Source organism: Cryptomeria japonica, chromosome 1 (assembly GCF_030272615.1).
Source record: "Cryptomeria japonica chromosome 1, Sugi_1.0, whole genome shotgun sequence".
NCBI classification, from domain to species: Eukaryota; Viridiplantae; Streptophyta; class Pinopsida; order Cupressales; family Cupressaceae; genus Cryptomeria; species Cryptomeria japonica.
This window is the reverse complement of record NC_081405.1, coordinates 612,360,225-612,374,957: the sequence shown is the minus strand read 5'-3', so window position 1 is coordinate 612,374,957 and position 14,733 is coordinate 612,360,225. Positions and strand designations below refer to the sequence as shown.

Sequence of the window (14,733 nt, the reverse complement as noted above, 5' to 3'; positions counted from 1 at the left end):
GATCATGCAGGTCAAACAGAATTTGTGTTAGCATTTTGATATGACAGATTTGGGACTTCTCCATTATTGTCTCGGTGTAGAGGTTTGGCACACTGATGGCCACATATTCATTTCTCAGTCAAAGTATGCCAAGAGCCTACTAGATAAGTTTCAAATGCAAGATTGTAAACTTGCATCTACACCTATGGAGATAGGGCTCAAACTATCAGCCAAATCAGGTTCACCTGTAGTGGATGAGTCTTCATTCAAGCAACTAGTGGGCAGCCTCATCTATCTCACCGCCACTAGACCTAACATCAGTTATGCTGTGAGCTATATTTCTCGCTTCATGTCAGCCCCAAAAGTTGAACATTGGGTTGCAACGAAGCGTGTGCTTCGATATGTGAAGGGCACTCCTGATTTTGGCATTCTGTACAACAGAAGCAAAGATCCTAGGCTGGTTGATTTTACAGACTCAGATTGGGCAGGTTGTGTTGATGACAGAAAGTCAACTTCTGGGTATGTTTTCAACTTGGGTACAGGTGTAGTCACGTGGACCAGCAAGAAGCAACAAGCAATAGCTCTTTCCTCGACTGAAGCAAAGTATCGGGGAACTGTTAAGGCAACATGTGAGGCAATTTGGCTACGTAGGATGCTTGCAGACATGCAAATGTTTCAACCAGGACCTACTCCCTTGTTTTGTGATAATCAAGGGGTTCTAAAATTAGCCAAAAATTCAGTCTTCCATGAGCGGACAAAGCATGTGGAGCTTCATTGTCATTTCATCCGCCAGCATGTTGAAGATGGATCAGTGATACTGCAGTACATTCCTACAGAAGATCAGACTACAGATATCCTCACCAAGTCCTTGAGCCCGGCAAAGTTTCTCAAATTTAGAGGGCAGCTTGGTGTGATAGATAGCATGACCATTAAGGGAGGTTATTAGAATATTTAATTATATTTTAGTCACCTATATTTAGTTCCTTGTTTAATGGTCATTTAGCTTTTTAGTTAATTAGCTTTTAAGCTTTATTTAGCATTTAGCTTTTTCTTTTTAAATAATTAGCTTTTAAGCTTTATTTAGCATTTAGCTTTTTCTTTTTATTTAATTAGCTTTTAAACTTAATTTAGCTTTTAGCTCTTTAATCTTTTACTTTAACGTTATGTTCTAATTATAGAACATCGTCTTTTAACCTCTATATATACGTGTGTATATCGTTCAATGTAATCATCCGATTATTGAATCATTCATTCAATTTATTTTTCACATTCTGAGTTCAGTTTTTGTTTGTAATCCAGTGTTTTGGATTTGTAGTCAGTGAGGCTCCTTTTGTGATGAGAAGTGTGCTCTAGGCAATGTGCCTTCCTGCATGTGCAGGCCCCTCTTGTAATATTTATCCATTTGGCCAATGGATAGATATTGTGGGTCACCAATCCCACCGTGGTTTTTCCTCTTTGAGGTTTTCCACGTATAAATATCTATGTTATGGTGTTGATTCATGTGGTTGCATTGATATTACTTCTTGTTACTTTCTTTTATGCATACCGGTTAATACGTGGGTTTGTTAATAAGGTTACAATTATTCAAACCAGCAGACCATTGATTCACCCCCCCTCTCAATGTTTTTGGATTCCAACAATTGGTATCAGAGAATTGTGCCTCGGAATAAGTCTAACAGCTTGAGGAAGATCCTGAATCCGGAATCCATGGAGATGAGTCTACAGAAGGAACTTGAAGTAGCACTTGAGGACTATGATGCTGAAAGGTTGAAGAACTTCAAGCTGCAAGATGAGTTAAATTATGCAAAGGAATTCATTCTTACCCTGCAGGAGAGGTTATCATCTGCTCAAGCTAAAAGGAAGGAACTTTTGCAAAATCTGGATGATGAAGAGAAGAATGCCCTTAAGGAATTATGTCAGAAGTTGAGTCAGGAGAATGGTGTCATGAAGAATGAAATGCAAGCCATGACTATGAGGATGTCCAAGAAATCGGAAGAAGAATGAGGAAAATCTTGCTATGTCTCTGAAAAACAAATATGAGGAATGCATTAGGTTGGCGCATGAGAATGATATGTTGAAAATTGAGTTGGTGCAATCACAGAACAGTGAGCAAGAGTTGGAAAGAATTATGACAATCCCAAGAAGTGATCTGGACGCTGCAAATGAGTACAAAGAAAAGTTCAGGGTCAGTTCTGCAAAGCTTGATGGGTTATTGAAGGATCAAAGAGACATTGGAGACACTAGAGGTCTTGGATTTGAACATGGAGAAAGCTCCGATACTGCAAATCAGGATGACACATCCAGTCAAAAGGTCAATCGAAATCAGAAATCACCAGTAAGGCAACCCAATGCACATAAATTTAATGGTAGATGCTTTGTTTGTAATAAGTTTGGTCATAGAGCAAGTCAATGCAAAAATAGAGCAAATCAAAATAATAATATTGTTACCGATCAGTGTTCAAAGTGTAATAAGTATGGTCATAGGACAGAAGATTGTAGAATGAATGTGAGATGTCATGCATGTGGAAAGTTTGGACACATGGCTAATCAATGTAGGTCAAAGAATGGTCAAGGACTCAACAAGGCAATTCAGAAGAACAATGTTACTTGCTATGCATGCAACAAAATAGGACACATTGCCAAATATTGCAGAAGCAAGAATACACCGGAAGGAAATGACACATCCAATGAGAAAGGAAAGCAAAAGGTTGATGAGATCCGGCAAGCTCATGCTAAATAGTGGATTAGGAAGTCTAAAGATCAATCGACAGAGGTAAATTCTCTGGTTACTCAACCGGCAAAGCAAAATGTTCCTGCACCGGCAGGAAACTTGTCCAGTAACTAAGGCTTTAGCCTTAGGGGGAGGCAAATTAATGACAGATCCTGCATTGCCCCCGGTAGAGGTCTGAAAGCTTGTTTCAGATCTTGGTGAAGACAGTCTGGAGATTCACCGACGCTGAGATAATGGATTTTGTATCCGGTATCATATGTTGGCATGCATTAATGTCAATGGGAAATTAGGGTTTCGCAAATTAAAAGGGATAAGTTGCTTCATTTCTGATCACACAGCACTCAGAGTGAAGCAGAGCGAGTTTAAGGCAATCAAGGCGATTAAGAGCATTTTCCAGCGATTTCTAGTATTCTCTAAGCAGATTTATCAAAGGTTTTCAACGGCTTAGGTTGTGAGGTATTTTCTTTGTTTTCATGCTATTTTTTTGAGATTGAAATGGCTTCTGGATCTGCTCCCGCTCCGACAGATGTGGCTAACCCTGTTATGGTGGATATTAAGGATCATCCACGTCCAGAATTCAAGCAATGCCCTCAAATTGCAAAGGGCAATGACTCTATTGACGCATTTTCTAGAGTTCCTGACGAAGTTCTTTATGTGGAAGATGTGAGAGCATATATTCATTGTACTCTAAAGGATCTGGGTTCATCAGAGATTAAATCAATGTAACTATCTACTTTGCTGAACAAGGATGGATTGATCAAATCAGAATTTCAAATTCTGAAGGATAAGGGTTTCACTGATATTCTGGAGATGCCCGAGTTCGAGGATGAGATGATTCGGTATGTGCTGAGCAGAGTCCATGGGGAGTTCATGTGGCTTGACCAGCCCTACAAAATCACCAATGAAGCGATTTGCACTATCACCAGCTTACCCCAAGTCGAACAGACACTAAATAGGAGGAAGATTCTGAACAATGAGGTGAACAAGCTAATTGGTGCCACCTTTGATAACCGGTCGATGCGGATTAGCACTATCAAAGATAAAGTTGTTCAATTTGCAAGCATGGTAATTGGATACAAGGTAACTCAATCAAACCAATTAAACTCTATTTCCACTTCTTGTATTTTCTATGCACACAAGATGGTGAAAGAAAATGAGAATTATGATCTTTGTCAGTGGATGTGATGTGCGATGAGTTGATTTCAAATTTGGGAAAGATTAAGGGTGATAAGAAAGGTACATTCCGGTATGGAAATCTCATTGTTTGTTTGATGCTTTTCTTTTTAAATGAGCTACCGAGATCCGGTAAGAGGCAATGGGCCTTTGATATACCGATAGAAAAACAAATTAAGGATGCATTGAGGAATTTGGGACAGGACAGAGACTCCGTTTTGTGGGGTTATTTCAAGGCATTTCAGAAAGCTATGAAGAAGAGAGAAAGGATCCCTAAGCATATTGTTGACAAATACTCTACTGACATATGCTTCATGGTGAAAAAGGATGAAACTTTAATGGAGGCAGTGCAACCTAGAACAATCTGGGTTACTAAGATGGGCTATGAGGTTGATGCACAGATCTTGGATCTTTATGCCAAGATGCTTATAGATGCCCCGATTGATGAGAAGGAGAAAACATTTGGAACAGCAAAGCAAAAGGAATCTAAGGTGAAGATTGGTTTTAGCAAGAAGAAAAGGGAAGGACAAATCAAGAAGGTTGGACAGGCTGTCCAGAAGATGTCCTCTGAAATCAAACAAATCATTGGTTTGGCAGAGACATCTCCTCCAGCAGCAATTCAAGCTTCTCCGACGATAGGAACCGGTAAGGGTTTGTTGAAGAGGAAGAAACCGAAGACATTTATTGCTCCTGTTGAATCTAGTTCTGAGACTGAGGAAGAAACCCCGAAGATTCCTAAGATCTATATGAGGATTCAGAGGAAGAAGCCCGAGGAAGGGAAGCTACAGAAAGCCACAGTCACTCCTCCGACAGCACAAAAGGAAATTTTGAAGGAGAGGAAGCCAACTGAGAAAAGGAAACCGGCCAAGGAGTCTGCTCCCACCCCCGGTAAGAAGAAGAAATCAGATTTAGATATTGCTCTTGAATCTGGTAAAAGTGTTAAGGTTATTGCTCCTCCTTTTGTTGCTGAATTGATTGATCAAATCACAAAGGATGGTATTTTGAGTAACATACAGCACTTTTATAGTGATATGGATGATAAGGAGATTGAGGAATCAGTTTTGTTATATATATAAGAAAGCTTTAATTGAGATTGAGACTCAAATACCGGCAGATTTGTATAATAAGTTAGAAGCTAGGAGGTTATCTGCTATTGAGGAGGATAAGCATATTAAGGTTCAGGAATTGCTAACTGTTTGTGGTGCTATAACTGAGGAAGAGATGCAGCAGTGTTTAGAGTTTGCAAATAAAACAATTTTCCAGAGTAAACACCGACATGTAAGTCTTATGGTGGGGAGAGTAAATGAAATTGCGAAGGAAACACATGAGGCTTGGGTTAAATTCTTTGTGGATAAACCAGGTTTCTTTACATCACTGAATATTCCACCTAAGTCTGACATTCCAGACATCCCGGTTGATGCTAAAGGTAAAGGTATACTAGGTGGAGATCCACCGGTTTTGGAACAGAAAATAAAGGACATTCCTCTGGCAGTTACACTTGTACAGGATGTTGAGATCAATAAACCGGTAGATAATCCTCCGGTAATTGATGTTGATACAGTTGAAGTTCATTAGGTTGAGGCAATGGAAATAGCTGCACCAAGTGGCGAAGCCACCAGTGCTGAGGAGATAAAGGATAAAATAGATCAGAAAGCAGAGGAGAAAGGTCAGGTTGATCAGTTTGAGGTCAGGGTACCAACACCTTCACCGGTTGTTGGTCGCTCATTGTTGGCACTTGACTCATCCAGTCAAGAAGATTTTGGTCGTTTTGGGAACAAGAACATTGAGCAGCTGAGCAGTTTTGAATTGATGTTTGTTGCAGCTCAAAAATTAAGGAAGGAAGGTTCAAAAGATAAGCAAGTTATTGAGCAGGCTATTCCAATTTTGTAGCAGCTTGCACCGTAATGCAAGATTGATCAGGTAGCTAGTCCATCTGGTAAGTTGAAAGGTTTGACTGAGCATATTGCAAAAGAGTATAAAACTCTTCAACAAGTTTCAAACCGGCAGTTGGTGGAAAGGTATAATGCAGCTAGGAAGGTCACCTGTGATAACATGATCACATCTAACAAGGCTAAGCTGACAGAAGAGATGACAAGGATTGATGAGGCTCTTCATCAATGCAGTCGAAAATACCGGTCTTGCACTAACACAACAAAACTAGTAGTAGACTTGGAGAATAAAGTTAAGGAGGATAAAGACAAGTTGGAACAACTTGTAGTCAGTTTTGATGGTACCGAATCATTGACCAGCACGATTGATGGTCACATTTTTCTTTTGGAGTTTGAAATTTCAGCCCTAGAGAAGGAAAAAGACAAGTTAATCTGCCAGGCCAGAGAGTTGAGAGGTTTGTGAGTCCCCTACTTTATACTTTGTTACTTCATAAGCGGGAATGTATGGAACAAATGAGTTTGCCCACATCGGCAACCCTAACAGAGGAAGAACTGCACGGTTACATTTTGAATGGGTTTGCATCAATTTTGGGAGCTTTGAAATCCAACTGGGATACTTATTTAGCATTTTTGAAGGGTGCTTATCCGGATATTTTCAAGTACATTTAGATCCGATAATCCCAATTTTAGTTTGTACAGGATTTCATTTCTTATTCTTTTGCCCCGGTCTTTGGATATGAATGCTTTCACTTCTCAGCTTTTTGCATTTGATGACTCGGATAGCGAGCAAACTTAAAGTGCAAGTGCAAGTGTAAGTGGCATTGGCATTGATTCATCTAATGTCGATGTCAATGAGGATGATGAATTAGAGAATCCATTTGATGATCAAACTTTAAATTGTTGAAAGTTGAAACAATGATACTTGAATATTTTATCATTTTGATATTAAACTTGATGTATATGATGCTATTATGGTATGATCATGATGCTATAGTTACAATTTTACGTTGGTTTTGTTGTTTATATGATGCTATGTGACATGCTAATCTTAATTCATGCTTATAGGCTGCATAAATATATATATATAATTTACATGTACTAACGAACCCAAACCCCTTTTCAAAATTTTGCCGTACCGGTTCTTTGAACCCGAACCAGCAACCTAGTTTATTTCATGATTAAAATATATAATAATCAATAGTTCAACCTAGTTTATTTCATGAAATAAACAATATAATAATCAATAGTTCAAATGTCTTGTTCCAATTTTTTTTTCACCAAACATGAACCTTGTGACTTAGGCTATGGCCATGATACAATGGAAAAGAAAAGCCTTGTGTCAACAAACCAAGTAATACATGAGAATCCAAAGGATATCAAAAATATATAAGGAAAATTTGAGCGCTTTCAAACAGGAGATTTGAGAACCTGCACTCTGCAAGTGGGTAATCTTATTTTTCATCTTAACTCTAGTGGTGGAATCACTCCTTATCTTCTCTGATCAATACCATAATGACAGATTTCGGAACCATGTGTACCAGGAGAAATGTTGAAGATTGAAGTTAAATCCAAGCTCAACATGTTGTAGAGTTGCTAGCAGCAGAGGGGGGTTCCACTTGTTTGGTGAACAATTGAATTTAATTGCTGAAGTTTAAATTTGAATCTACCAGAAAACATGAAGGAAATATTTCAATTGCTTCCATGAGCCCCGAGGGTCTTTGGGACCATAAACATTACATCTGTCCCAGTCACCAAATAGACTGACATTTAGACATTGCTGCTTCCTTCTGATATAATTTGTCTTAATTGATTTTTAAAAATTCCCATCTGCTTATTCTCACATCTTTAAAGAGAATCATAATGGAATCCATGCCTAACATCTCCAGGACCACAAATGTTACATCTGTCTCAGCCACCAAATGGACTGAGGTTTAAACATTACTACTTCCTTCTGATATGACTTGACTTAATGTTGATTTTTATAAATTGCCCTACGTTTATTCTAGCCTATTTAAAGAGATTCATAATGAAATATACTTCTACGATTTCCACATACCTGACCCAAACAACAAGAAAAGCATAATAATAAATGAATACTCTTAGCTTTTAGTTTAACAAACTATAGTAGTTATAATGCCACATGGTACCAAAAACAGACTATGGCCATGATGTGGGAGATATAAGGTGCATCTTCAAGTGAGCTTTATCAGGCAGTCTACTGTGGCTCAGTCATGATAACCCTAAAAGTACTTGTAATAAGTCTGAATTTAGGAGGAGACAATCTATGTTGCTCATACACTTCAGCAGGATACTTGTAAGTACTAAGGATGCTTTGTAAGATATCTTAGAGAAAGAATTATAAACCTTGATCTTGAGCGTTTGCAAATTCAATTCTTTCAATATCGTATGTCGCCTTATCATGGATCTGGCATGTCAGGCATCATCTAAGAATGGTAAACGTATTTTATGGAAGAAGATTTCCACGTTATGTTTCAGCAGGATCCTTGCAGAAATGGCTGGACATCGTAACTTGACCAAGGGCTTTTGTAGCTTTAACCTTTTATACATAAATAATAATATATATTTTTATTTCCATATAATTAAAAATATAAAAAATAATTAAATTTCAAATAAGAACTCCAGGTTAAAAATCTCAACTGACAAAGTATTGAAATCGAGTAAAGTACCATATCTGGGTGTGACCTTCACCGCTAACCGGGCAACTTGACAAGAGAAATACCCATCAGTCATTGCATCGAAGCAGCAGGTTTTCCAAAAATCATTATGAAAAATGCTACGGAAGGAAACATCGGGCTTTCATAGCACCAAATTCAAGTCCCTGAGAGAAAATAATATGATAAAGGGTTGAAAATGAGTCATACGTCCAGCTCACTGGATACAGCATTCCAAGTCCCGTAGGAATCGATATAGTAGAATCCAAATTGAATAATCTTCCAGATCCGACTGAATGGAGTAAAATAAGCCAACGGATTAACCCCGTGGACAACTCTCGTGTTAATTTGATGCAAGAGCTACACCAATAACCCTAGGTTGTGGAATCTAGTACGAGGGAAAAGAAATTACCAAATTAAAATGAAAAGAATGCAAGGTTGAAGCGTCATTAGTCGATACGGAATGTGGAAACAGGCTGAACAGATCAAAAACTTATCTTACAAAACATTCTGGAATGCAAATTTTCTAATAACTAATAAAACCCCAACAAGACAACCTAAAGTTTAGAGAACAACAAAAAAGCATAACATTATAAATTCTTAAAATCAAACTCGCGGGTTGCAGGATGCCGCAATGGACGAACTCGGCTGCACTTCGGATAGAAGTAAAAATTTACCCAAAAAAATAAAGACGGTGTCAAGGTAAAAGGATTATTGTCCCAAAGGGAATCGAACCCAGCTGAGGAAATCAACGTGTTACTTTGTTCTACCAAACAGCAAAGGAATTCAGAATTGCGAATGACTAAATAAAACCCAACCAAAAAACTAATGAAATCCAACCCTAATCAACATACCTTGAGAACCTCGCTGTCCAACATCGAAGCCGCTACTATCCCTTTTGTGCCCTATACCATGGGCGCCATAACCAGGCCTCGGCACCATTGCGCCACCACGGCCTCCACCTCCAAAGTGCTTAGAATTGATAAAGTTATTACTGTTGTTCTGCATTGCAGGAGGACCCGATTGCTGCTGCCTCATAGGGCTCTGGCTGACGGGAAACCTACCATTATTGCTAATCATGTGGGCAGAAGCCTCCATAAACCTGACACCCCAATTTTAGCTACGGTTTTTCTTGAAGTCCCCGAGATTAAAAAAATTTCAAACCCTTAAAAACCCTAGAATCAAAAATCTGCTGCAAATGGCCGCCAAATTTTATGATTCAAAGATGGGTTGAAACAGTGAAGTGTGCTGAAGAGTTGGTATGTGGTGGCTTTCAAGGCCCAGCACTGCTTCTTATCCTTGTATACCAAGGTATTCCATGGCTTCATTACAATGGTAAAAATTGGAAAGAAAATTAAAAAAAGTTAATTATACGTGATGAGAATGCGAGGTTGTTTATATAGTTTTTAAGCTCGTCGGCGAATGGTTATTGGGAAAAGTGTTTTGTGCAATAATTCGCTTCAAAATGCTTTGCTTTTAATGATGGTCCCCATTCTATTAGGGACAAATGGTTGTGCATATGTATATATAGATGTTTTGATAATGTATTTTGTCTCTACTATTTTAATAAAATTGAAGGAAAATATTTTATTTTCATCAATGTTTATTATTGTTTGAGAATTGTAATAGTGGCAAAAGGTTATGTTATTAAATCTACATTTTATGATATTGATATATCTATCATGAAATTGTGTTGATGTATTTATCTATTCTTAATTCAGGATTGATTTAATTTCCTTGCACTACTCATTCTACATCTGTCTTTTATATTGATTAATGTGTATGGACTAGTGGTATTAAGAATTACCTTGAGGAAATTGTCAGATCATAAGAGTCATGTTCTCTTAGATTACTCTCTTGATTAAACTAGCTTCATAGACATGAAAGAATGTCAAAGATCACAATCTTAAGCATGCAAGTGTCATACATGGCTTAATACAAATATGTGTTCCTTTTAGTGTCCCATAACAAAAAATTTCTAGAATGATAATGTTAGGATTAGGTATCACAGCACCTTACAAAGTCATGGAAATTATTGTAATTATTTAAATTTGCTTATGATGTAATTGTTGACGAGTGTTTTGACACACTCACCAGCAATCGGGTAGTTTATGTGAACACTCACCACCTCTCCTGAAAAGCAGAAAGTTTTGGGAAACTAACCACTCCAAGGTCTCTATAGTCGGGTCTCGATGGTGATGGGCAGCTTAGTGGCTGATGCGATTGTACCTGTTAAGGGGCCTGCTAGTCGAAACAAAACAAACAAAATCCTTTTTTTGTATTTTCTGATTTTCACCTTCTCAAAAATAAACAGCAAAAGATAGATCAGGGGAACAAGGAAATAACAAATAAATTGATACAATAACAACTGAATGATCTAATTCAAATATTATCAATACCATTAAATCAGCATTCAAATGACGAACTCCGAAAAATATATAAAGTCAGACAACTTTACACACCAATGGAAATGAATATCACCCAACCAATAATTGCCCTATCAATTTAATCCTCGTATGCCATTTACATGCGCAATATGATTCATAGAATAATAAAGCATCCAAAAGAACTAGTTGTTGATTCAGACAATAGAAGTTACCAGATCACAAGGAACACAACCATATAGAACACACAAGTAGATCAAGAAATCCACGAGCTGCTTTTTGGATTAAAATTTAAAGAGTATCACAAAATCTTCTAAACTTATAAAAATATGCATAAAATCTTTAATGGAATCTCTAAAATGGACCTCAAATCATCAATTTGCGGACCCTTACAATGGCACAAATTTTATAATTTATAGAGTTTTGCCCTACATCCTAGGAAAGAATCATGCCTATAGACTAGGATTACAAAAAGGAAGGAGTCGCAGTCGACATGCAAGTCGTTGCTTGTGAACTCCAGTTAAGTGTTACTAAACTGACACTCCATGTCCACTTTCAAAACGGTGCTCCAACAGCAAGTATTTTGAACCATACAAAGATAATGCCCAAAAAGCAAGTATGAGAGGTAACTCCAGTTGATAGCTTAGTTGGTGTGATGGTGACAGTGCTCCAGCATGCATTCGCCCTTTAAAACTACCTGCTCACTTCCAAAATGGTGCTCCAGCAACAATTATTTTGAACCATACAAAGATAATGCCTAAAAAGCAAGTATGAGAGGTAACTCCAGTTGATAGCTCAGTTGGGGTGACGATGACGGTGCTCCAGCATGCATTCGCCCTTTAAAACTACCTGTTCATCACTCACTTCTTGTAGTTCTGGTAGTTGTTAATGAAGCATTCCAAAGAAGCAGCAGGTGGATCAGCAATATAACCTATCTGAAACTTAGATTCTCTGAGTATCTCTTTTATACTTTCCACCTTGCTAACCATCTCATATCTCTGTGTCTCAGCTTCCTGGCACTGGAATATTACATACATGTACCTATTCATTATATCGGCAGTGAACTCAGCAGTCTCTGAAAAATGAGTCACGGCATAAGAATCCCACTGGCTGAGTACACTCTCTTGGTGTTATAGTCCATCTTGTTTGAGACTATGACCATGCCCTCCCAGCAGTTTAGTCAAAAATAGTTCATACTTATCAAGTGTATCTAGGAGCAAAGGATGTTCCTTGATCACTTTGATGAAACCTTGCTCCATTACTTCCATTTTCAAATCTAAAATATCAATGCATGATTGCAAATTGACAACCATCTCACCTCCCAATAGATCTTCTCTAGTAATCACATCTTCTTCCAGCTCTATGATCTTCTTCAAAATCTTATACTTTTTAGAAAGTTGATGTAGCTATTTCTCCCACTGTGTAACACAATATATAAGAGCATTTTCATTAAAATTGGCTTCGTCTACTATCTCTATTGTGTTTTGCAAGAATGCTTTCACTTTACCCAACTGATCCTTCGTCCAAGCTTTAACTGATGTAGATACCCTTTTCATTTCATATATAGCCTTAATATCACTAGGAGGGAGCGATGAAGTGGATGGCAAATCATCATCAATTATGGAGTCAAGAGGCTTGGCTATCTCCATAATCAACCATTTGTACTGCCTCAATTGTGCCTTAATCTCTGCCTTAGTCTTATGTTCCTTTTCCATCCTTGATTGGACAGTAGACGTTGTAGCAACCAAGGTAGCCATCTCTCCCCACTTAGTCTATTTACCCAAACTCATCAGAGACACTTGATATCTAGGGGTAGCTTGAGAGGATCCTTCGGGATCCTGCACTGGTGCTGCTATATTAGTGATTACCTCTCTGGAGTCTGTTCTTGAAAGATGATGAATAGTTTTTTCTTTCTTTGTTCTCCTTGCAGACTCCACAATCACACCTTATAATGTCATACTAGGGAGGACGACCTTCTCTTTCTTTTTAAAAGTGAAACTTAACCATTGTGGGACAATGTCATCATGCTCCTCTCCCTGTACTGCTACTTCCACAGTGACCTTATGAGCCTCTAAATTATGTTCTCCCTCTTCTCATTGTTGACCTTCATCTTGTTGTTCCTCCTGTTGATGCTCTTGTTGATCATGTTGATCTTGAGGAGTTGGTGGTCTTTGCTGATGTTGAGCAACTTGTTGGGTGAGACTAGTTTGAAGAGATTGGTCGAGTTGTTGTTGTATTTCTTCTAACTTTTGCAAAAACGTCTTCTTTAAATTGTCTTTGTGTTTTGTCCTTATTCCCCTGCTCATCTCCTCCCAGCTGTTGCAACAAAATCTCTTGATCCTTAGGAGTGAGAACCATCCTTTCATCTTGTTCATCCTATTCATCATCAAGTTCCCCTTCTCATGTAACTTGTACATGAATCTCCATAGGTTGCACTTGTATGGTTGGCTCTTTAGTAGTTGTAACAAGTTCCTCCTGTAGTTCCTTTCATTTCTTTTCCGCTTTCCTCTTCTTTTCTACAACTACAATAGGCTCATCATCTTCATTTGAACCTATTTTAATATTATGGATGATGACCATTTCTTGTGTTGGTACTGGGATAGGTGTGGCTTGTTGTGTAGAAGAAGCAGGAGGAGGTTGCACTTTGGCTTCCTCTGCTTGAGAAGTAGGAGGTGGTGGTGTTTTAGTTGTCATAGTTTGAGAGACACCTTCACTTGGAACAAGACCAATTGTAGGAAGGATGGGAGTGACAGAAGCATGTGGGATAATTTGTAATCCTATAGTGATCCCATGGTCCACAATAGTTTTCAAAAATTGGGACTCTTTCATCTTAGCATCCAATTGTCTCTTGAGCTCCCGGTTGTCAATTGGTGTTGCCGCTTCTTCCAGATTAGTGGAAGTGTTCTTCCTTGAATCAAACCTTGTTCTCCTTGCATATTCTTTGTGTACTTTGGTCTGGGGGTTATCAGTTGCTCTCCCCTTCTTCTTCTCCTTGTCAGCACTAGGACAGATCCTTAAACTTAACCATTGCCTCATCCTTTCCAAAACTTTTGTTGTAACAATTTCAATATCCAACTCTTCTTGGTTGGACCATCTGATAGGAGTGAGCGGTCTTTGATCAATTTCCTTCTCTTTGAATGTAGGGTCAAGTAGTTCACCATCGTCTCTCGGCTCCTTAGGGATATTTGTTTCAATCTCAAAATTCCTAATTTAGGGCACTGACAACCTATAATATCCCTTTTTCTCTTACTTCAAAACTATCTTGGAGGTTGCCCCAAAAATCCTCCAATGCGGGCGTATGTCCCTCATATGACTTTGGCACCATTTGCTTCAATTTTCCATAGGGATCATACCACTTGCGAGTATAATCAAACTCCTTTAAACTCAAATCTTGCAATTCTTGCTCAACTGCCTTTGTTGCTTGAATGTTGAGACTTGTATAATACTCGAGAGAAATAGACAAGGTGATTCTGATTTTGTGCTTGAGTGTTAATAATGCTTGTAGACCTGCCAACTGCCTAGCATACTCCAAAATAGTTATTATGTTGCTACAATATCTAGGTAGGAGGAATGGGTTACCTGTGAACCCGCTAACCCGAAGGTAAGTAGATCGTTGGTTTTACAAGAACCAATACCCCCACATCTTAACCATTTGCATGGCTTCTACAGTTAGCCTATATCCTACATCTCCTGTCAATTTTATTATTACAACATAAATAAATGCATCATTTATTCTCTTGAAATGCAGTTTAACGAGAGAGAGAGAGAGAGAGAGAGAGAGACGAATGTAGTACTCCCATACCCTTTTTTATCCTGGTTCTTCTCCTAATTTTCCCTCAGTCTTTAACCCTGGAAATTTACGAGCTTGGGCGATGTTGAGACTTGTATAATACTCGAGAGAAACA

At 38.3% G+C, this 14,733-nt stretch overlaps 1 protein-coding gene across 4 annotated transcripts in view; it reads right to left on the bottom strand.

The window, feature by feature from the left end:
- Positions 1–9,847, bottom strand: part of LOC131049403 (flowering time control protein FCA) — a 40,668-nt gene extending 30,821 nt beyond the window's left edge. For all 4 annotated transcript variants that reach the window (XM_057983444.2, XM_057983445.2, XM_057983446.2 and 1 more), the window contains exon 1: positions 9,299–9,847. In XM_057983444.2, the coding sequence (XP_057839427.2) occupies positions 9,299–9,542 (244 nt within the window). In that variant the 5' untranslated portion in view covers positions 9,543–9,847. The remainder of the gene's footprint in view (positions 1–9,298) is intronic.
- Between the last annotated feature and the right edge of the window lie 4,886 nt (positions 9,848–14,733).